Source organism: Symphalangus syndactylus, chromosome 13, assembly GCF_028878055.3.
Source record: "Symphalangus syndactylus isolate Jambi chromosome 13, NHGRI_mSymSyn1-v2.1_pri, whole genome shotgun sequence".
Lineage (NCBI taxonomy): Eukaryota > Metazoa > Chordata > Mammalia > Primates > Hylobatidae > Symphalangus > Symphalangus syndactylus.
The window spans coordinates 97,088,702-97,112,018 of record NC_072435.2 but is presented as its reverse complement, the minus strand read 5'-3'; the positions used below and the strand labels follow the sequence as shown (position 1 = coordinate 97,112,018).

Genomic DNA, 23,317 nt, shown 5'->3' with positions numbered 1-23,317 from the left:
TACAACATTTTCAAACAAAACAAAAAATATATGTAAGTCATATTTCATTTTTTTCTATCTAAAAGTGGTGATGACGAATACATAAACATCAGATTTTAGATTGTTGGAATATGACATACAGGGAAACCACACACTCAGCGTAGCAGGGCTGTCTTTCCCCTAGCTACATAGAAGGGCAGTTTACTAAAGCAGAATTTTATTCATCTGTAAGTCATGGGAAAATAGCATTTGTAAGGCCGTAAAAATGATTCTTTAAACAACTGAAGTTCCCAGAGAAGAACTTCTAGAAAGTAGGGAAAGAACCCAGTCTTATATTACAAGCCTGGGATTTTAGGGGAGTACACATAAATACTTCGTAATATAAGTGAGAGACTTGTAACTGAATAAAAAGCTCCAGAGATAGTAGAATGTGTACATTCTTATAATTATCCAAACTCTCTCGGGCATAAAATAACTCCTACCTATGGTTGATTTTAAATTGCCTTTTAAAATTAATTTAGCAATATAAACTTGAGATAATTGTTGAGATTTAAGAATAAAGACCAAAAGCTTATAAAATTAAAATATATGTGACTTGTAAACAAACAGTGAAATACTGATACAATACCTTGTTTAATTGAGACAAATTCATGAATTCCTCAAGCAGAGTAATCAGTTGTAGTACATACTGGTGTTTGTGATCAACATAACGACAGCAATAAAATATGGGAGACAATAACAATAGCTAACATTAATTCATCATGTTTTGAGGCATTCGGTTAATTTATTGCATTTCTTAATGAGATGATACATGCCTTCACACTTTGATGCTTATAAAACCATGATTTATCCTACAATAAATATGTACATTTAATGAATTTTTTCTTCCCAAAATCTATTAAGTCAATCTTGCCTAATAGTGGCTGTGTCTTTGAATTGGAAATTGTGGTGACATTAATTTTTAACAAAGTTCATTATAAAGAAGTAATGTAATTAGAATACATAGATCAAGCATGGAGAAATTTTAGTAGATGGTTGATTGACACCTAAAGGTAAATTGTACAAAAATATTTTAGCATGCTGGTAAAAAGCGCCAGGGTAACGTTATTGCAGATGTAAAAGAACCTAAATTTTTTTAAAAATCGTTTTTTAAAATTTAAAACAAAATCACATAATTCAGGAGAAAGTGTGTTGGAACTTCTGCTGATTCACTTCCTCATCTGCCAGTCACATTCATGAAAAAGAAAGACTTCATCTCAGGTTATGTGAGATATTTAATACACACAGGGTTCATTCACGATAGTTTATGTGGCGAATGCCTGGGAAAAGAAAATAAGTTTTTATTTCCCTTTTAGCGATTACCAAAAGCAGTAATAAAAAAAGGAAGTAACTTTGCCAATTGAAAAGATATAGACTCTAAGCTAATAAGATGTAAAAATAAAATATCAGCACTTAGGCATGGAAATGAGTACTGGTCTTCGAAGTGGTCTCTGATTCTAATGCTGCTGTCACTTTTTGGACCAGCCACAGCACCATTTTTGGAGCTTTCCACAGGGCCAGCTGTTGAGGCACAGCAGAAACCTACTCCAATTACCCTATGTTCAGACATAGGATGTTGGATCTTAGTTGACAAAAAAAAAAGTATGATCCCACTTGATCACCCACATTATTGTCTACACATGGCCCTCTGTGACTCTTGTCTGCTTCCAAAACTGAAATCCACCTTCCTCTGTTGGTGGTTGTTCTTCCCCATAAAGTGTAACTTGGCTCCAGGAGGGCAGGACCCAGTGCCCAGATCTGTGCCTGGCATGTAGCCAACACTCAGCAAATCTTGCTGAATAAATACGTGCTAGAATAAAAGGTGGATCTTTGGCCCCACTGAGCATACAGAAAAGAATCTATACTTAGTGTTCCACCAATTTGCTACCTATAATTATTATGAAAGAATTCTAAGCCAGGACAGCGTTATTTTTATAAGGGCATTGCCTCCTGGTATGATTCCTCTGAAGGAGATTTGCACATCTAATTTCTGCTATTGCTGTTTGGCTAAACACATTTCTTTATTGTCATCTCTCTTGTTTCAATTCCAGAAGACTTTGCCCAGGTCCCAGGACAAAGTGGTCAGTATTAAGGAACAGGATAGCTGGATGGATAGCCAGATGCAAACAAGCAAGCAAGCAAACAATCATAAAACCCCGTGCTGGGAAATCGGCTGCTTTCCAGACAGAGACTTTTAGCAAATATGAAAAAGCTGGCAAATCTAATCACAATACTACTTCTAAGATAAATATTAGAATCTACTCTCTGTGGCTTCAAAAAGCATTTTCAGAACATTTCTGAGCTGTTGCAGAATGACTCAATCAATCTGGGAACGATGTTAAGGCTGCATTGCGATGAATAATATTCTTAATAGTGACAGATTTGGAGCAATTAATCGAATATATGTCAACCAATTAAATAGAATACCAGTTAAAGTGCTGAAAATGTACCAAAATCCAGGCAAGACCATTTTCAGTAGCTTTAGGCAAGTTGGTCTTACAGTGGAAATCATCCATCTGTTCTGCAGCAATGCCTCATTCTAACCCTCAGTGACTAAGAACATACATAGGATGTTCGTCCTCCTACCCAGCACACATGTTGAATGGAAATGAAAATCTATCCAGATTACCATTAAATGGTCAGCAGCTAAGCCAGCTTGGAAATTCAACTGCTCATTCATTTTGCAAGTATTTATCTGACGATTGCTATGTGCAGCTCTCTGCCAGATGCTGGAGGGAATAAGATGAGGGGTCAATGTCAAAAAGCTTACAGCCTGTTAGGAAAAGGAGTCAACCATTAATGCATGATTATGTGGAGACAAGAATGATTGAATGACGGAGGCAATAGGTCCAAGAAAAATCAGGAGAAAGAAGGGGAGATAAAAGTGGGCCAGGATGGTCAGGAGAAAGCTGTTCAAAGAAGTGAAACCTGAGTTGGATGGTTAAAAAAAAAAAAAAATAGACTGACAATTGGAGGAGGGAGGGAGAGCAGGAGAGTTCTAGCTCATGCTGGAGAAAAGGCAGGTTGCACCCATCAATCCTGTTTATGCCCGTGCAGGGCTCCTTTTTCAACTGGGGATATACAAGTAGCAGTAATTATTGTGTCTACTTTTTGCTTAGGTATTTTCTCTGTCCTTGATGAAAGTGGGTAATAGTTGAAGAGGACTGTGTATTTATAATAAACTTCCATCCACTTACCTTCTTTATTTAGGGATGTCACTTTCTATCCTAAATTGATTTGCTTCCTAGGCATGTAAGGCAAATACATATATATACATGTATTTGCCATTATATAACATATGTACACACACACACACACACACACACACACGGCAGTTTTTGTACCTGGGCGTGCAACTGCATGTGGTCATGGTTTTGCTTATCTTCTGCAAATGTCAGAAAAATGCTACTAATTTCAAAATACCCTAGTCATCTAGCCTTGCTCTTTCATCATGCTGTATTCTCCATAAATAAAAGAGTTTTTGTTGGTTGACTTTAAGGAGAGACATTTTCTCATTTAAGCATACAAGTATAATATAGTGACTTTTCAAATTAAGGGTCAGGCACAGGCTTTGTTTAAACTTTGACAGGTTGCCCTCTGGGATTACATCATCTGCTCTGTTGGTTGAGCCTTGCAGCCTGGCCCAAACACCTTTCCAAATTTGGAAACAGAGGTGTATGCCCATTGGCCTTGTAGAGAATAATGTTACAATAATTTCAGCCAGGATGTCCAAACCTCCTTGAAACCATCCCATGGAAGGAGTTCTAGGAGTTTGCACTGTCTGCATTCCATAAGCAAATAACCTTCAAACTGTGGCCCACGTGGCCAGGATTAGTATTCATGTTACTCTCCATGGGAGCCACTGAAGGTCAAGGACAAAGTGAGTCTACTAACATTATGCATTCATTATGAGAGCATAAGTTCAAGTTAGCTGAAGAAAAGTAATCCCATGTACTGAAAGAAAGAAAAAAGTATTTTACTAATGTATAGGAGACAAGAATATCATAGAAATTAGATAATGAATATGACACATCAAGAACAAAGAGATACTTAACGTGCTTTTGAGCAGTGTCCAGGAAAAAGAGAAACTTCTTGTTGCAGTCAGGAAATAATTATTCCAATATTTAAACTTTTTTATTCATTATGCAAGTAAAAGGTTCACTTTTAAAAATGACAATACAAACATATACAGCAAAATTGTCTAATCCACCTTCATGAAAGTTCCCTCTATGAAAGACTAATGCTCCTTAGCTTAAGACAGATGGTCAGTAATGATAATCATTTCCTCCATGGTGAGACAAAGGAATTAGCATTTCATGGAGTAACAGAAGTATACGATTAAGATTATTTTCTAAAACAAGACTATCTCCATATAAAGTAAAAATAGGATAATATTACAGGAATAGTTTCTAGTTCAAGAAGGAGCAACATGTTTGCTTAATGTTATATTGTGAATCTGTAGAGATCATTATATAAATCTACATGAATACATAGTCAGTGTTATAAAGTGAGATGCTAGCCTTCAAAATTACTAGTGAAACCTGGAACAGTTCACACAATAACATGAAAACATTTAATTAAAAAAAAAAAACTGGGTAATTCAGATAATTTTCCCAACTGATATAATCCTGAGAAGACCAAACACCTCTCTTTCTTAGCATGCATGTTGAAACTTGGAAACTACCAATTAATTTGCTGGCATCTCAACAAGTACTTGTGATATTTTTATCATTGTTGTTTTTCTTTTAGAAATAGATGTAATGGAAACTTAGCAACGCACCATTTGTCATTATACTGATTGGGTCTTGCAGAAAAGATGCAAAGGCAGAACTCTAAACCACATTGATCAAAGATAATGCAGAGAAATTCTATGGGGCCACCATGACAATCATTACTGACCTCTTTCTGCTTCTAATTTTGTTGACTTCAGCCTCACTCTCCCTCCCTCCAACTCACCTTTTGCTGGTGTAGTTCCGGCCTCCTTCCCTTTACTTGGTTCTGTGTAGAAAGTACAAGCATATTTTTTAAAGTGTCTTAAAGCATTTTATTGTGTGATGAGCAACGGGGTGGAGAGGGGGAGGGAAGAAATAAATGACAGCAGAACAGGTCATAAACGATACTGAATACTCGTGCTGTACATGAATTATGAATTTAGAAATTATAATTTAGAGCCACACTAAACTTTTAGTGAAAAGCAATTAATCTGATCATTTTTGGAAAAGTACACATAAGAACACTCAATACAGATTTTGTTAAAATGCACTCAACTATACTTGGATCATGTTATATAACATGCTGGAGTGGAATTAGGCAAAAAAAATGTGAGCCACTTTATTTTAGACCTCAACAGGGACTGACTTTTTAAAGAAAAGTCAGTTTGCCCCATGTAATGATTCCAAGAGTTTGGACTTCTAGATTTTATAGTAAAGTACAAAATATGTAATTGTGTGCAGTGTATGTTGTTTCAAAGAAAATGTTTCAGTGTCCATGTGAATCTTCTGGATTGGGTTTAGTGGCAATAAATGCAAAACAAGAGCAGTAACATCAGATTCTATCAGTTGAGACCATCTAGTTTGCATTTCTCTGTGTTTGGAATCATGTTAGTTTAGACCTGCAAATGGTATCTGACTTATGGTATCGGTAAGAAAAGAATTGTTTCAAGAATGCATTCTCTTTTTTCGGACTGATGAATGGAGATTCAAATCTCAGTTAACTAAGAAGGACAATTTTAGCAGAATTTGGGAGGAGACGTTTGAGCAAGAGGAAGTCAATACTGTGCAATGAATATGAAATATGGCATACAAAGGAAACGATAGTGGCTCAGTGGCAGTAACTAATCTGAAAAACAGAAGGGAAAGGTTTGCTTATAATGGCCAGTAGGTTCTCAGTGTACTCAATGTTGGTCCAAGTACATTTGTTATGGGCAAGGAGAAAGCATACCAAGGAAGAGGAAGATCCTAAGAAGAATGTCACACATCTACACTAGTTTCAAGATCAAATCTAAAGAAAATAAATCTGAGCTTGCCCCTGTTTGAACTCATATGGCACCAAGCCAATTTCGTTCATTTTGACGCATAGTAATACTTCTCTATACTGTTTAGGGCTTGAGTGTGTGAATCTAGTATCCTTAGATGGACAAAGGGCCTCTTGTGAGCAGCTAGATTTCTCAAACTGCCCTCCTGAAAAACAATCTCTGCTTGCGCCCAAGAGTTTGAGGCTGCAGTGAGCTGTGATGGTGCCACTGCCCTCCAGCTTGGATAAGAGAGCAAGACCCTGTCTCAAGAAAGAGAAAGAAAAGAGGAAAGAAAAAAGAAAACAAAGAAAAAAGAAAAACGATCTCCAGGGAGGAAGAGGAAGAGCTTTATAATTGCCTCATAAGTTTTTGTGTGAAAAGATGATTAGAAACTGAGACCTTCTCCAACTCCTGTTTTCACCTAAGCTGGACCAGGTCTACAGTCACCTGCTGGCTTCATAACACATCGCCAGTTTAAGCAATCCACGAGTAATCACATACTGCTTGGTGTGGGGTGGGGGGGTGGCGGGGCGTTCTTATAATATTGCCTAATGTTTTAATGTTTTGATCGCATTTTATTTAATTGTTTCCCAGGCTGTATTCTATTTTCTACTTGGCTGCAAACAAACTGAATACAGGGAGATGTTTTCTATGTAGAGTTCCCCACTACATCTGGTACAATATGCTTGCACCTAGCTATCAATACGTATATGGTAGGTATGGCTGAATCCCTCTGAAGGGTTAGGTTAGAGTTGTGCACAGGGTAAATACCTGGGGAATAATTACTGAATGGGATGCCAGTTTCTCATCCTTTTCAAGGAGGAAGAGGGATGAGAAAGGCCACTTTGAAGTCTTTATAGGGAAATGCACATGATTTTGGTTGCTTCCATCTTGGGGCTATTTGACTGATAAATGACTCTGAAGAGCCATGTTGGGAGTTTAAGCCACGTTGAGTTTTCAATCTTTCAATCTTTCAATTTTCTTTTCTTCTTTAGTTGTATGTGGACAGAAAAACAAGCTTCACATATTATGTGTGTCATAGGGGACTGCCCTACCTGCCAAGGGTCTCACTGGATCTCTGTACTCGTTTTCTGTTGCTAGCTGGTGGACAATATGGTAATAAGAACTCAAGAAGTTGGTCCTCATGTTGAACCTCAGAGGCCACCAAACCTTTCTGAAAAGCCCCTAGGGAGTTTCTGGAGGTGCTCAATAGTGACATACGTCAAGTTGAGAAGGGACAGCTGATCTTCCAGGGTAGAGATAGATCCACTCCCCACTCTCATAAAGAAGATGTGGGTTTGTTTGACCTTCACTATATAGGAAAAAGCCTCTCAAATTCTTCAGCCCCTTGGATGGAGGCTCAGCCTCCACACTGTAAAATGCGGACATAATAACTTTTACATAATTTGAAAGGTTTCATAAGAATTGTCCCCCCTAATATATATGAAGTGCCATCCAAATTAGATTAACACAAGAGGATTATATAAACACCATGTATTATTTTTATTATTCTCAACTTATCACAATGGTCACCATTCAACTTCTCAGTAGGAGTTAGGTTAAAGCTCACAGCTCACAGCACCCGTGGAGGCCAAATCATGCTGGGATGGACGTTCTGTATTTGCAGCCCAAACGTGTGTGAGGCAGTGTTTTTACTCACCTTCCGGGGGAGGGGCTGGGGCTGGCACTTCATTTTCTAGAAATGGAAAGAGTCATGGAAATGTCAGGCTCATTTATCACAGAGAAGAACTGCTTTCTACAGCCCCAGGCAGCTTCTGCTGCAGGCAGCCATCTCGCCTGTGTGTACTCACAAGAGGGATGGAGGAGGAAAACACATTCTCTCTTCTCTCTCTCTCTCACACACACACACACACACACGCACACACACACACACACACACCCTACTGCGTCAAGAGGCCTAAGACATACATGCTGCCATTTATGTGTGGTATATAGATTTCCAGGAAGTGGCATGGTGTAGTGATGGAAAGATAAAGGTAGAATGGGGATCCGAGTGTCCTTGCCACTTAGTTATCCCCTCCAGAGGCGGGCCAGGCATTTACTTGTGCTGAGCCTGCTTTCCTGCCTCTAGAAAAATGGCCACATCTTACATGGGCAGGACTGCTGTTAGGATGAAGTGAAACACAACGGGTAGCAAGCATATGGTGAGCATATCCCGTAGAGGCTAAGGTAAGGTCGGTGCAGAAATGAGACCCCTTTTTCCCAGAAAGCAAGAGCACCACTGCATCACCAACATTGTTCTGCCTGCATGAGAGACACTTTCTGAACACAGATGACATGAAAGTCCTCTGACTTTGCAGTGCTTTGTTGTTGTTGTTTTACAAGGAAGGTGCAATTCACTGGGAAACAGAATTAAGCCCTCTCAGAATCATTTCTGGAAGCATACGTGCTTGGAGTAGATTCCCACCTACGCCTATCCAAAATTTTCCAAGCTCTGGTTTTGAGGTTTTGGTTTACCTGGCTTTGGATGTCTGGTTATTACAGAGCAGTCTGGCTATGAAGTCTGACGAAGAAACTTCTGTTAAAGAATATACTATTCCCAAGTAGCTAAAGGCATCCCCATGAACAAAGAGCATAGCATTTCCCCCGCCAAATCCCTGTGGATGCCCAGAATTGGGAATTAGTGACATGTGAGTATCACTCACTCATGAAGCAGCTGCTTCATCTCCAGGACAAGAAGAGGCAGTTAATGAAGGTGATCGCTGCTAAAATTATCTTCTACTTGATTACTAAATAAAATATAAAGATAGCAAAGTTTTTGTATTATAGGCACATTGTGGAATCCTGGGAGCCTTTGTCAGCATATGGGATTTTCCACATTTTTTTCCACAAGTGACTCTTGTTGAGCAGGGCGGACGATGCCCATAACAAGCAGTTTGGCGGAACAGTCACCACTGTGTGTAGGCCAAGTGCCCTGTTCTAGTCTAGGAAGGCTGGAATGAGCATAGAAAAATGAATGGATTGCACCATAACAGAAATCAAGAAAAGAGTAATGCAGGCCTGCCAGGATGCAATAATGTCTTTTTCCATCACTCATTTTGTGGCTAGTATAAACTCCAATTTATTGTTTTTTAAAAACTTTTATTCAGATGGCCATAAATAAGTTTATTGCTATTTACTAGTGAGGGAAGATATATATAACCAAAAGACGAAAAAACATAACCTTATAGATGGACAGAAGAAAACGTGGCAGGATGTGATGTAATTTGCAGATACAGTGAAAACACAAATGTCCCTTGGATGGCATTGTCAGAAATGTTTTTGTTTCTTCACTACATCATGGAAAGAATCACCAGGGTTATCGTCAACCAAAACACGAAACTGTCAGTCAAAGCATTTTATTTTCAGAGATCTGAGTGCAGAAATGGAAATCTAATATTGTCCTCTTGGCTTTGAATAAGTTGTTGCAGCACACGGATATCAGAATACTGAGAGTGAGATGCCAATTTCTTTGTCACGCTATCTTTCAGACTGGGCCATTGCCATGCCATGCCCAAGGACTTCTTCCTGGCTCTGTCTACAGACAAGTTTCTCATCCCTCCAGTCTCCTTTCTCCACAGCTGCAGAAGTTATTTATCCTACAACTGTGTTTCATCCCATTTTTCTACTTGAAAGTGTTTCTATTACTATTTGGTTAGGTCTACACTCCCCAGGTTCGCATTCAAAGCCATTGTTCATGGGCACTTCTTTCTCTCCCTTCTCTTACTACGTTCCAATGGCCTCTCTGTTCTAAAGCCATTTCTGTTCACCTTCTGACCTTTCTGCCACTGTTCTTCCCAGCAGACCTCCTGCTTTTTCTGAACATGTGATGGAGTCAGACTTAGGTCTGAATCCTGACTCTGCCCTGTTCATTGTGCAATCCTGGGCAATTCCTTAATTTCCAACAGCCTTGGGTTCTTCATCTGTGAAGTAAGAATAACAAGATAAATAACCTGTTAGGGTGCCAATTCTATGTAAGATGCATAGGGTAGTTCCTGCCATGTAGAAAGAGCTTTATAATTGACAGAACGAACTGTTACCATTACTATCATTTGGCAATCTTTATCCATATTGCCAACATTTTTCTCAAGGCTCTCAGAGCTGATTATTCTTTTTTTTTTTTTTTCTTTTTTTTTTTGAGATAGAGTCTCGCTCTGTCACCAGGCTGGAGTGCAGTGGCGTGAACTTGGCTCACTGCAACCTTCACCTCCTGGGTTCAAGCAATTCTCCTGCCTCAGCCTCCCAAGTAGCTGAGACTATAGGTGTGTGCAACCATGCCCAGCTAATTTTTGTATTTTTAGTAGAGACAGGGTTTCACCATGTTGGCCAGGATGGTGTCAATTTCTTGACCTCGTGATCCGCCCTCCTCGGCCTCCCAAAATGTTGGGATTACAGGCGTGAGCCACTGAGCCTGGCTAGAGCTGATTATTCTATTCTATTCTGTTCTTCTTCCTTACTCTTTTGCATTCTGGACCACGTCATAACACATTCTCTTTTCACTATGACTTAATTATTTTCTAATAGTCTCTGTATATTTATGTTTCTGTAAACAAAGCCAGGGATCTTTCCTTCCTTTCTTATCTCCCTGGTATCTCATTTTATTGCTGAAAACACATTAAATGCATAGAGAATTGATACAAAAGAATTAAGGAGGTCTTCTTTTGGTGGTTGGACATCTATTAAATTGATCATGCTTGTTTAGCATCTATGTGACCAATTCCCATTTTTTAACGGTAACCATAGTTGCTTAAAATCCAACTAAGGCCAACAGTGAATTCTAATCAAACACATAAAAGAGAATCATCTTGGGCACTAAATCTGTAAATGTTCCGTAAACGTACATTCTCCATTTCCATTTTGTCTGTAGCCACCATGGGCTATGTAACAGATCAAAAATCAAAATGATAATTTAAAGGGCTTAATTCAACTTCCACTGAATCCACAAAATATTGGTCATGAATAGCCAACTCTTATCAGAGAGAATGGCAGAAACATTATAGGATATTAATGCTAAGACTGTTTTGGGATGGTTGCAGGGAGTAGAAATAGGAAAATGTATACCGGCCTATAAATAGGCAGATCCAGAACTTTTTCTTCTCAAAATTACAGAAACCTCTTTACTTTATAGCCAGTGAAAGAGTAAATACATTGCAACCCCTTATTAGAACCCACTGCATGTAGGACCTAGTGCATATTAATCCTTATAATCCTTACAACTCTGTGAAATCAGTACTTTGATTATCTCCATTTTGCAAGTGGGAACTGAGGCTCTTTGAGATCCCACAGCCCAGGAAAGGTGGAACCAGGCTGTAATCCAGGCTTGCTTGACTCAGAGCCTGGGCTCTGCAGCCCGGGCCTGCACTTCCTTTCCCTGCTACTTATGTTGACCAAGGCAGAAGAGGGCTGATGGACTTCTCAGAGCAATTACACCATTTTCCCCACTGAATCGGTTGGTCTTATTCTCAAGACCACATAGCCTCATATGGATGTTGCCCTCCCTATTTGTAGGAGTGGGGTGCACATCGATTTCCTCAAGTATGAGATAGAAATAATAGCACAGCCTAACTCCGGGGTCATTGGAAGGAATGAATGCATTAACGGGGTAGAGAACATGGCAAATGTCACATAGGCTTTAACTTTTCGTGGCTTTTATCATTATGATCATCATTTTTACTTGGACACATCTATGAAAAAGACACTTATGTCTTCCTCCACATGCTGCCTGCTAAGGATATGTCTTATTTCTAGGTCTGTGAGCCGCATGTGTTAAAACATGTTTGCATTTGGGGTGGGGACTGAGGAAGCATCTGGGGGCTGGACAGAAGAGGTGAGTCCCACATACCCCTACTGTAAAGTGGGAATAGTAGTTGAGCTCGATGCAATTTTTATGCATTATAGTTTGCACACTGCAGATAAGCAGATCAATCAATGATTCAATCAATCAATCATGGTGAGACAGAAATGATTAGAGAAAATAGGACCTTAGTCCTTTTCAGAGCATTTGAAACAGAGAATTCCAGTTGTCTTAAACCTGGAAACTGGGAAACCAAGGAGTGGTAAAGGCCAAGCAGCACATGACTTAAATGGAAAATGAAGTGTTGCAGGTAAGTCTCAGAGCCCCCAAGATGTCCCCATTTACCTTGAAGGAACTGCTCATGCATCTCTCTCACTCTAATTCATATGTTTGTCTCTAACAGGTCCTGTCATGGCCAGCTTTGCCCACTTCTCTAAAAATAATTTACATGTTTCTAAAATTCATTGGCTGCCTCTGTAACATTCATTCATTAACAGCAATTTCCACAGTACCTCACTGAATAGGGACCATAGGCAGGAGCACCCTTGCAACCCAAATTCATTGAACTCCCATGATGAATTTAACAAGGTCAAAGAGGTTATAAAAGTGGTTACAATGCGATAAGATATCTGTGTTTAAGAAATTCACAGGTAAATGAATTGCCTTTTAGTATCAATTGAGTCACTGAACCAAGTCACTCTGCACTCTTAAAACATTCAAGACTCACTACTTCCAGAAATCCTCTAGAACTTCTCAAACTGCAGTATGCATATTAATCACTTAGGGATCTGATCAAACTGCAGATTCTGACTCTTGGAGTCTGCAGCAGTAGGGTTCACGATTCTGCATTTCAAGGCTGCTCAGTGGCTTGGGAGGTCAATGTGGGAGGATTGCTTGAGCCCAGGTGTTTGAGACCTACCTGGGCAACATAATGAAATCCTGTCTTCACAAAAAAACATTTCACATTAGCTGGTGCTTCCCAAGTCCCAGCGACTTGGGATGCTGAGGTGGGAGGATCACTTAAGCCAGGAGGTGGAGGCTGCAGTGAGCCAAGACTGTACCACTATATTCCAGCTGGGGTGACGGAGCAAGACCCCATCTCCAGAAAAAAATTTTTTTTTAATTTTAAAAATAAAAAGATTCTGCATTTCTAAAAGGTTCCCAGGTGATGCTGCTGGTCCACAACCCACACTTTGAGTAACAAGGCTCAGCACACCCCCTAAATATCACCCGTTCCACTCCCTTTTCAAATGTGAGTGGGAACCCTAAAGGCTTTACAGTAGATGGGGACTTTTCTTCTCCCTTTGATCACAAGCTTCTTGAGGACAAGGCCCTTCTCCTTCTTTTCAGATTCCACACAGCAGGTGCTCCATAAATATAGTTGACTGGCAGGCTGTTCCTCCCTGCATAAAAGCCCCTTCTCCTTGCTGCCAAGAAATCCATAACCATCCCCTGGCATTCTGTGGGCAGCTTTCTTCGTCTGTGTTACCCACAAGGAACACTATGTCTTTCATTGGTTCCCCTCCCGCTGGCCAAGGCTCCAGGGGCATTCACCCAAGCTCCATCATTTACATTTCTTCTTACTGTCAACACATGTCTTCCATTTCTTAACAAGGGCAGGAGAGCAATTAGGGCTAGAGTTTTGGCTCTCAGGAATATTACACCCCTCGCCTTTCTAAGGAATCCCCCGCTTTTAAAATCGGGGCTCCCAAAAACAGCAAAGCAACTTGTGTCGAGGAACCTGTCCCACCAGTTTCTTAGCAAATAACACTCAGTCAATCACACCAACTGTTGTCAGCAAGGTTAGCTGTGTTGCAATGGTCGGGAGGCACCCACCTTTGGTAAGCTCTCTAAATCATAGACAAGCAAACTGATATTTATTGAGGTGAGGTCCTGCTGTACTTCTGCTTATTCAAAAGCCAAAGGGCAAAGTTCTGTGAAACATTCCTGCTAGGTAAATACAGTCGGTTTTTGTTCTCCTTTCTTTGTCCTCCCACACAATACCTCTTTTAGAAAGCATGCTAACAGGACTAAAGAAGCGTGTTTTAAAACTTTTTGAATAAAAAGGAAAAACAAGGATACTTTTTGAAAAAAATAAGCCCAAGGAGATATTTTAAGGGACAACCTAAAAATGAACTAGTTTGTGAACCAACAACTAAAGCTAGCCCCCTCTTTCCTGGGCAAGGGCGGCTGTTCTTTGATCCTTTCTAATTAACAGATACAGACTTTCTCTCCCTCTGCAGCACTGAAATGCTTTCAAAGGGGTAGATCTATTTATGGTGGATTTTTCCTATGGTCACCTACTGTAAAAAGCACAGGTATGCCACCAATGGCATGCCTGCACAGCCTGTGCCAAGGCATTCTAATTGACGGGCACTGGTGGCAGCTATGAAATAGCCCCATATGTGGCCTTTGTGCTACTGTGGAAACACTAGGGACCCAGTAACTCCATAAATGGTTTGGCCCTCTCCAGTGGAGTCCATTTCTATTTTCAATGATCAAGAGTTTCATGGCCAGTAACTTAAAGGGGAAAAAAGAAATCTTACGTCTTAAAATTAATTAACCTGTCTCTTTTTATATGCCTGCGTCTATACACATAAAACAAAACAAAACAAAACACAACAAAACACCCAGTTCTCTTCTTCCCGTGGGCTGTCTCAAATATTACATTATTTGACCTACTTAAACTATCTTATGGGCTCTTATGTACAATTTAATTTAGCTTTTTTATAGCATGGAGAGCATAATTATATCACATGAGTATATTATATAGGCATAAAAAAGACAGAAGAACACACAATAACAATTATCATTAAATGTTATGATTCTAGTCTGTTTTTGTGGCTTTCCGTCACTTTATTGGGGAAAATTTTTTAAAAATAAAAATATTCTTTAGAAATTTGAGGAATAGGAGAAAAATGTATGCTATTCCTAATTATTATTTCTTATTCTCAAAGTAAAATTCTAGCTTTGAAATAGAACATGTGAAGGCTTCATGTTTTGTAAACATCGTGATGAATAAGGAAAGGTCTGCCTGGCCAACTCTTGTACTGTCATTTTTGGTGGTATAGCAAATTATCTTTCTTTTTAGATTAAATATATAATAAACACTATCAGGTGTCTCCCCCTTGATGGTGGAATCTGAACCAATATGCATACTCCAACCTGGATTTCATATGCCCAGACACGAGCACAATGGAAGCTCCCATAGCATAAAATATTGTTTTCATGGGGACATTCATAATGCTTAGAGATGTTTGATTCTGTTAATCGTAAGTGTACCCCATGGCTGGGCGCAGTGGCTGTCGCCTATGATCTCAGCACTTTGGGGGGCAGATTGAATTGCTTGAGCTCAGGAGTTCACGACTAGCCTGTGCAACATGGCAAAACCACATCTCTACCAAAAATACAAGAAATTAGTCGGGCATGGTGATGCGTGCCTGTGGTCCCAGCTACTTTGGAGGCTGAGGTGGGAAGATTGCTTGAGCTGGATAGACGAAGGTTGCGGTGAGCCAAGATTGCACCACTGCACTCCAGCCTGAGTGACAGACTCAAACAAAACAAAACAAACAAACAAAAAACAGTGTACCCCCCAAAATCAGCAAATATAAATGACAGTGTATTTTTATTGGCCAAATTGCTTATGTATCAGAGATGAAGAATTTGGACATAAATCAACGTTTAATTCAACATTTTCACAGTTACTTGCTTATTTTGTTCCCCTCTCTATTCATTATAGGCATTATGGGTCTGGATATTCTATACTTTGGAATTTAAGAGAATTACATACTCTTTAAAGAAGTAGGCTGGGCATGGTGGCTCAAGCATATAGTCCCATCACCTTGGGAGACTGGGGTGGGTGGCTCGCTTGAGCTCAGGAGTTCAAGACCAGGCCGGGTAATGCAGTGAGACCCTGTCTCTATACAAAAAATAATACTAAATTGATTTATATTAGTGGTTCTCAAAGTACGGTCTGGGGTCTTCAGGAGCTGCCTAGGTAGGGAGTTTACCAGGTCAAAATGATTTTCCTAGTAGTAATGCTAAGACATTAGTTGCCTTTTTCACTCATATTCTCTAACAAATAGACACTGAAGTTTTCCAGAGGATACATAATGTGTAATGATATCAATGTTCTGACAGCTAATAGAATTGTTTGTGTATTCTTGTGTGTGTGTGTGTGTGTGTGTTTCTTTTTTGAGAAGAAAGGTCTCATTCTGTCACCCAGGCTGGAGTTCAGTGGCATGATCTCAGCTCACTGCAGCCTCGATCTCCCCAGGCTCAGATGATCTTCCCAGCTCAGCCTCCTGAGTAGCTGGATCTACAGGCATGTACCATGCCTGACTAATTTTTGTATTTTTAGTAGAGACAAGGTTTCGCCATGTTTCTCAGGCTGGTCTCGAACTCCTGGGCTCAAGCGATCTGCCCGCCTCAGCCTTCCAAAGTGCTTGGATTACAGACATAAGTCACCACGCCTGGCTGTATTCTTGTATTTTAAACATTATCAATTTTACTTTTATTTATTTATTTTGAGACAGAGTTTTGCTCTTGTTGCCCAGGCTGGAGTGCAATGGTGTGATCTCGGCTCACTACAACCTCTGCCTCCCAGGTTCAAGAGATTCTCCTGCTTCAGCTTCCTGAGTAGCTGGAGTTACAGGGATCCACCACCATGCACAGCTAATTTTTTGTATTTTTAGTAGAGACAGGGTTTCACCATGTTGGCCAGGCTGGTCTCAAATTCCTGACCTCAGGTGATCCACCTGTCTTGGCCTCCCTGAGTGCTGAGATTACAGGCATGAGCCACCACACCCAGCCAATTTTAATTTTTAATACAGTAAATATATGACACACTAATACAATATTTACTGTACTCCAAATTAAAATTAGTGTGTATAATACACTAGTTATGCACATAAACAAATGATCTTTAGTTTATTCAATAATTGTTAAGGGTGCAAATGGATCTGAGACCAAAAGGTTTGAACCACTGGTTTTGAATTTATTGCAAATCTCTTTGGAAAAAGATTTTGCGCATGTTATTTTTAAAATAAACTCAGGTCATATACATCCTATACATCTGCAGCTTTGATAAAATGAATGAATCAGTCAAAATAAAAACGTTACATTGATTTTGAGAGCAATAACTCATTTTCCTAAGTGCACCATAATAGAGACAAAAGGGCAATGGTGTCTAGTAACACCTCCCCTATGCAGAATTCAGCTATCTAGCAACTTACCTAACGGCTTCTGACCACCCAAATAAAAGGGCCTCTGAAGGGCCCCTGCATTTATCTCAAGCTCCTACGTTCCATGCACTAAGAGTTTCTGTGTTTTCCTCATGGAAGAAGGCCCTAGCTCCTCAGTAAACCCAGGGCCTGGGACTTGGGAAAGGTAAGCAGGGTGCCTGAGGAGCAAAATTTAAGGAGGTCACTTAAGGGGCTGACCCTGCATTTTGGTAACCCAGAAAGTGAGTGCCTTCTTAAATGTTGTGCCTTAGGTGGTGCTAAACTCTACTCAGCCAGATTAATTACCTGGAGTGGCATCTATAATGAAGGACAAAGGGGAGTGAGGGGAACAGTTTCATATGCTGACTGACAAGAGTACTAAAGAAGACAGCTCACTTCTAGGAGGGATAAAGTAGGAAAGCTAAGAAAAATTGGACAGAAATTCAAAACGCAAATCAATACGAGCTCATTTTTCAAAAGAGCAAATAATTTGGGCCCTCAGGGTGTCACATGCTACTAATAACTGATATCTATAATTTAAGACAAATTATATCCACTGTACTTTATTTTTTAAAGCAAGGAGTAATATATTACATTTAAGAATGTTTTAATTCAAACTGGTGGAAAAAATAAGGCTCTGAGGTTATATAACAAAATTAACCCTTAGCTGTGCAGAGAATCCAGCTATTCAGAATGATTCAATCAATTTAATCCACATTTATTTACTATGGTCAAATGTTGCCAAAGACTGTACTGTACTCTAATGTTCTGAATAGATGAAGTTTAATTATACATCGATCATGTAAATTTTCAATGACTCATTATTCAACTTTTGGAATTTCCCTGAATCTACAGGGATTTTTTTCCTCCCCTAGTCAATTCATATCTTTTGTCCTTCTAATTATGCAAGTTTCAACTCAGGATGTCATTTCACACAGGAAGAGGATTAAAATATGGTCCTTATTACATAGCAACAAATAGCTTCTCATTGTTAACATGGGGCTGGGGGAAAATTGCTAAGATCTGAGGACTTGCCTTCCTTACTACTCTTACCATGTTTTAAAGAATCAAATGGGGTTGGAGTGGCATATATGAGGGTGTGTTTTGCAAGGGAAGATTTACTTAAATTGAAGGAGCTTAAAATTTTAGCATAGGTCAACAGGAAATTATTGCAAAAGCAATTTGAATTGTTAACAATTTCCTCCTTTACTGTGTCTTTTCTGGGGATCTTGCATCAGTTATTATTGTTATTATTTTGAGACAGAGTCTCGCTCTGTCACCCAGGCAGGAGTGCAGTGGCATGATCATGGCTCATTGCAGCCTTGACCTCCTGGGCTCAAGTGAATCTCCTGCTTCAGCCTCCCAGGTAGCTGGGACTACAGTTGTACACCACCACATCCAGATAATTTTTGTATTTTTTCATGTTGTTTCACCATGTTGCTCAGGCTGGTCTCAAACTCCTGGGCTCAAGCAATTCTCTGGCCTTGGCCTCCCAAAATGCTGGGATTACAGGCATGAGCCACTGTACTTGAACTTGTATCACTTATGTGGCTATAGGGTTATAGGATAAATTTCTTAAAGGCCTTGCTCTAAGCTGTTGCTGGACCTCACATGGGGTGACTTTTTAAAAATAGAGGAAGAAGAGTCCTGACACCAGGTGGGGTCATAAATATAAAATTCCACTGCAATAAACACAGTGACACTCAATCAATCACCCACAACATCCATATGTGGTCATGGAGAGTTCTTTATGTGGTCATCTCAGGAAAGCGCAGACTGAGGAAGACCCTATCCACCAAAAAACACCCCTGATAGGGAGAGAAATCTTTTTTTTTTTTTGAGACGGAATTTCGCTCTTGTTGCCCAGGCTGGAGTGCAGTGGTGCCATCTTGGCTCACCACAACCTCCGTCTCCCGGGTTCAAGCGATTCTCCTGCTTCAGCCTCCTGAGTAGCTGGGATTACAGGCATGCGCCACCATGCCCAGCTAATTTTGTATTTTTAGTAGAGATGGGGTTTCTTCATGTTGGTCAGGCTGGTCTCGAACTCCCGACCTCAGGTGATCCTCCTGGCTTGGCCTCCCAAAGTGCTGGGATTATAGGCATGAGCCACCGCACCCAGCCAGGGAGAGAAATTGTAAAGTCCCACAAACCCAAGACTTATAATCCTTGGAGACAGATATAGTTATTGTTCAACTGTACAGGGTAACTCTTTCATCTAAGTGGGAAACGCCATGCCCCCGCAATGGAACAGTGAAGAAACAACCCAACCATTATCACCTTATGCTGACTAGAGACCCCCAAATTGGACATGGCTCATTTCAGTAAGAACATAACAGAGGTCATGGAGAATAGACCTTTTATATGATCTGAGCTTCTATGGGTGAAAACAAAGATGTATCACTACAAGTAAAAGAAGGAAATACAGTGGTGGCAATGATGGTTATGACTATCATAGCAGCTTTCTTGGCATGTATTATAAATATTACACTAGTGAGGAGGTGAGCAGTGGTTGTTACATCCCTTACGTCGAGGGAAATGCCATCAAAGTTTATGTGAAATATGAGACATTTAATACCTTATGCCAGACAAGATTTCTGAGTTTACTGCTTTAGGAGGGAAATGCTTGAAATCTTTCCATATGTTAGGCCCTGTTCTAAGCACTTTACCTGTCTGGGCATGGTGGCTCATGCCTGGAATCCCAGCACTTTGGGAGGCCGAGGCAGGCGGATCACTTGAGGTCAGGAGTTCGAGACCAGCCTGGCCGATATGTTGAAACCCTATCTCTACCAGAAAACTACAAAAATTAGCTGGGCGTGGTGGCGCATGCCTGTAACCCCAGCTACTCAGGAGGCTGAGGTAGGAGGATTGCTTGAACCAGGGAGGCGAAGGTTGCAGTGAGCTGAGATCATGCCACTGCACTCTGGCCTGGGTAACAGAGCAAGACTCCATCTCAAATAAAAAATAAGATAAAATAAGCACTTTGCCTGGTGTATTTCAGTTAATTCTTACTGAGACCCAGTGAGTTGATACTGTTTTATTCACATACAGGTGAGGAAACAGAGGCATACAAAGTGTAAATAACTCAGTTCATGGTGCAGCTGGAATTTTAGCTGTCTAGAATGTTCTACAAATAGTATAATTTTTTACGTCATCATGTTTAATAATGTGTATTATTTAAGATGCATAAAGAAAAAGCCAAGATACATACTACGTGCATAACAATCTAAAGACATCTAACTCTAAACATGACAAAATACAGAATTAAAATGAACACATTTTGAGTTATAAGTAGAGCATTCTGTTTATTAAATTTTTTAGAAGGCAAACGATATTACCGGATGTAAGCAAAGCAATTTATAAAGAGCATTTAGGAAAGATTTGGACAATTTTAGAGAGGAAGAATATTTACCAAAATAGCTAAATACACATCAAAAAGAGAATAGAACAAAATCATAAGATCTAACATCTGACATATTATTAAATGTAATTTTAGACGCTGCCCTGATGTGCCAAACTGGCCTAAAAAGCATTCCTAAAGGAGTAGAAAAGGTCAAGTCTTATCAAAGTGGATTTAGACTTGAAAGGCATAATGAAAGTCAGATTACAGTTAGCGTTTTGTGAACTCATTTTAGAAAGAGAAATAAGCGTGAGATTGAATGATCCTGGTCTTCGCCTCTGCCAAATCAATCAATTCACGCCCCAATCTGATGGGACCTAAAAGTTCACTCTGGAAATGTGCGTTAAAGCCTGTAAATACTCTGTCCCATGAATGGGAACATCTTGAAATTTGGCCTGTGGTCTATCTTTGGGCTGTCTAAAACAAATGTACTGTTTGTAAATTAAAACTGAGCCTATCCACACAGAGCAGAATTACGACAAGACAGTATGATCACTTTGACTTTGGGGGGCTGTCTTTGTAAAAAGCTGCAAGGACAGAAGCCCTCTTCTCATCTGGTTATGAGATAATTTGCATACATGTAGAAAATTAAGTGACAAAGTCTTTCTTCTTTTTCACAGTTTGACTTTCCTTAATTGGTATGCTCTCAAATTTTAGGAAACCCCTCATGAATAAACAGTAGCTACTTCATGATTAACCTAACTCAGAACACTAATTCAGCTACTACCTGTCTGTGTATTTATTCAGTTTCCCCAGGATGCAGTACTCTGAACAAACCAAGGATTCCAGGAAAGACATCTGTTTCCATTAAGAACTAACATGGAATAATAACAAAGAAGATGTGGCCACACGCTCTCAGGTACACACATGAAATTAAAATTTCCATACTTATGTTTGATTGCTAGAACTTTAATCCTGTTCTTTATCATCTAACACACTTAAGTATGTCTAGAGATGGAGTTTAGATTTACCACAGAAGATATTGGCAGCCAAGAGTATTTTGTGTCTCTTAATATAGTTTTCATAGACTAATTAAGGAGCAGTGAAGATAAAAATAGTCATTATTAATTATAATCAAAATTCTTCTCTGTGTCCATAAACAGCCTAAAAATAATTTTTAAATAAAACAATTGCAATAATTTTAAATAAAAGTAACAAAAATGCTTCCTCGGACTGTAAAAACAATAGCAATAATTACACAGCAATCTCCTCTCACAACCGTATAAAATTGAAAAGAAGAATGTATTTGTTTACAAAAGTATTGCAAAAATGTTATTTTGTATTTATTCAAGTTTTTAAAGAGACCACTTATTTATTTGTTTTTGTGTCCAAGCATTTTTTAAAAGCAACTTCAGTCTGGGTAGTTGACTTCAACACCCATGTTTGATTCGGGGATATTTTGAAATTGCTGTTAATAAGGAAACTCTATGAATTGTGTGTGTATACAGAGCCTAAAAAAAAAAAAGTTTCAAGGCCGTGTCTCACGGCCAAAATAAAGCGAGTCATTGAGAGCACAAAGGATTGTAAGTTCTTCATGTTTTCCACCCTCCTGGATTCCTTAGACCAGCTAGTGAGCCTAACTTCCACTTTTGACCATTCCACAATCTCCCTTACTCCTGACTTCACTGTTTGAAAGGCCTGGGAACAAGAGGGAATTTCTTTAGATTTACTGGGTGAGAAGTAAGGATACAACTTGTTTTTCCAAAGTCTTTTTAAAGCAATATATTTAGGGCACTTCAGAGGAAAGAATTGGCCGGTCCTTTATTTATCTTCCTAACAGGTGCAGTCGGAGCAGTCATAAAAGCAGGCTACTGAAAAAGAATGATTCTGCCAAGTATTAAGCCCCTCTAGCACGCATTTGCCCTAGAGTATTCCTTCTTACAACACAGAGCTCAAATATATGCCATGAATCTCCAGCACAGCATGGCGGTTTTTCTCAGGAGGAAAAAATATGATGGCGTTCATTCATACAACTTCTTTATTTTCCGTCCAAATCTTCAACTTGGCCTGGATGAACCATTCAAAGCCAAAAGGGAAACAATTGCCCTTAATAAACTATCTTTCCTCCTCCCCTATTCCTTTCTCTTCGTTTTCTGCATAAATTATTAACTTTTCCCCAATTTGAGGTAAGGGTAATATTTATATATTAGATGACTTTCCACAGACAAATTGATTTCGGTGTTTGAAATAGGCCATTCACTGTCTTGCAGGTAGAAACTGAAGGTCAAAGAAGAAATATGAGAAGGAGGTTTCCCATCAAGGGAGCTCCTTTTCTGATGGATGACTAAGCCCTGAGAAATGCTTAGAAATAGGCAAGAGGTGATGAATGCTGCTGTACGTTCAGGTAGCTTTTGGGCTCGGCAGAACTTTAAAATGTGATGAAATCTCTAGAGACCATGAAAAAAAACATACAGAAATGGAAAATCCCTTATGGACCCAAACAACAACAACAACAACAACAACAAAACTGTTCTCTATTACCATGGTCCCATCTATTCCTATTGAAATGTAGACCAAGATGGATAAGATGAATACTGTATGTTGACACAGCAAAATAATCTGTAGTAACAAAGCCATGCCTTTGCTTCCTGAAGTTATCAGAATGGCACCTTAAAATTATATGGTCTTAAAGGAACCTGTGTTTGGTCATACGTTTGAGTTTTCAAGAAGGGATCTTACACGGAAAATGAGAAAACTACAGTGACTCTCTTGAGATTTTTTGAATGACACACAAGCACCAAAGGGGAACTTTTGCCTTTTCGGACAAGTTAAGTACATTAAATATAATAAGGTCTGATGAATCAGAAACAAAAAGTGAAATTCAATAAGGCCTCAACTCAGTGTTTTAGAAGAGAATTTTTCTGGGTTTTATA

The 23,317-nt window shown here is 39.5% G+C and overlaps 1 protein-coding gene across 12 annotated transcripts in view; it reads right to left on the bottom strand.

Annotated features, from left to right (window-relative positions):
- Positions 1-23,317, bottom strand: part of MYBPC1 (myosin binding protein C1) — a 97,946-nt gene that overhangs the window by 70,654 nt on the left and 3,975 nt on the right. For 7 of the 12 annotated variants that reach the window (XM_063614308.1, XM_063614310.1, XM_063614309.1 and 4 more), the window contains exons 2-3: positions 7,692-7,727; positions 4,975-5,016 (exon numbers count right to left, since the gene is read on the bottom strand). The exons of 4 other annotated variants lie outside the window; for them this stretch is intronic. In XM_063614308.1, the coding sequence (XP_063470378.1) occupies positions 4,975-5,016; positions 7,692-7,727 (78 nt within the window). The remainder of the gene's footprint in view (positions 1-4,974; positions 5,017-7,691; positions 7,728-23,317) is intronic. One more of the 12 variants, XM_063614312.1, reaches the window with a different exon arrangement.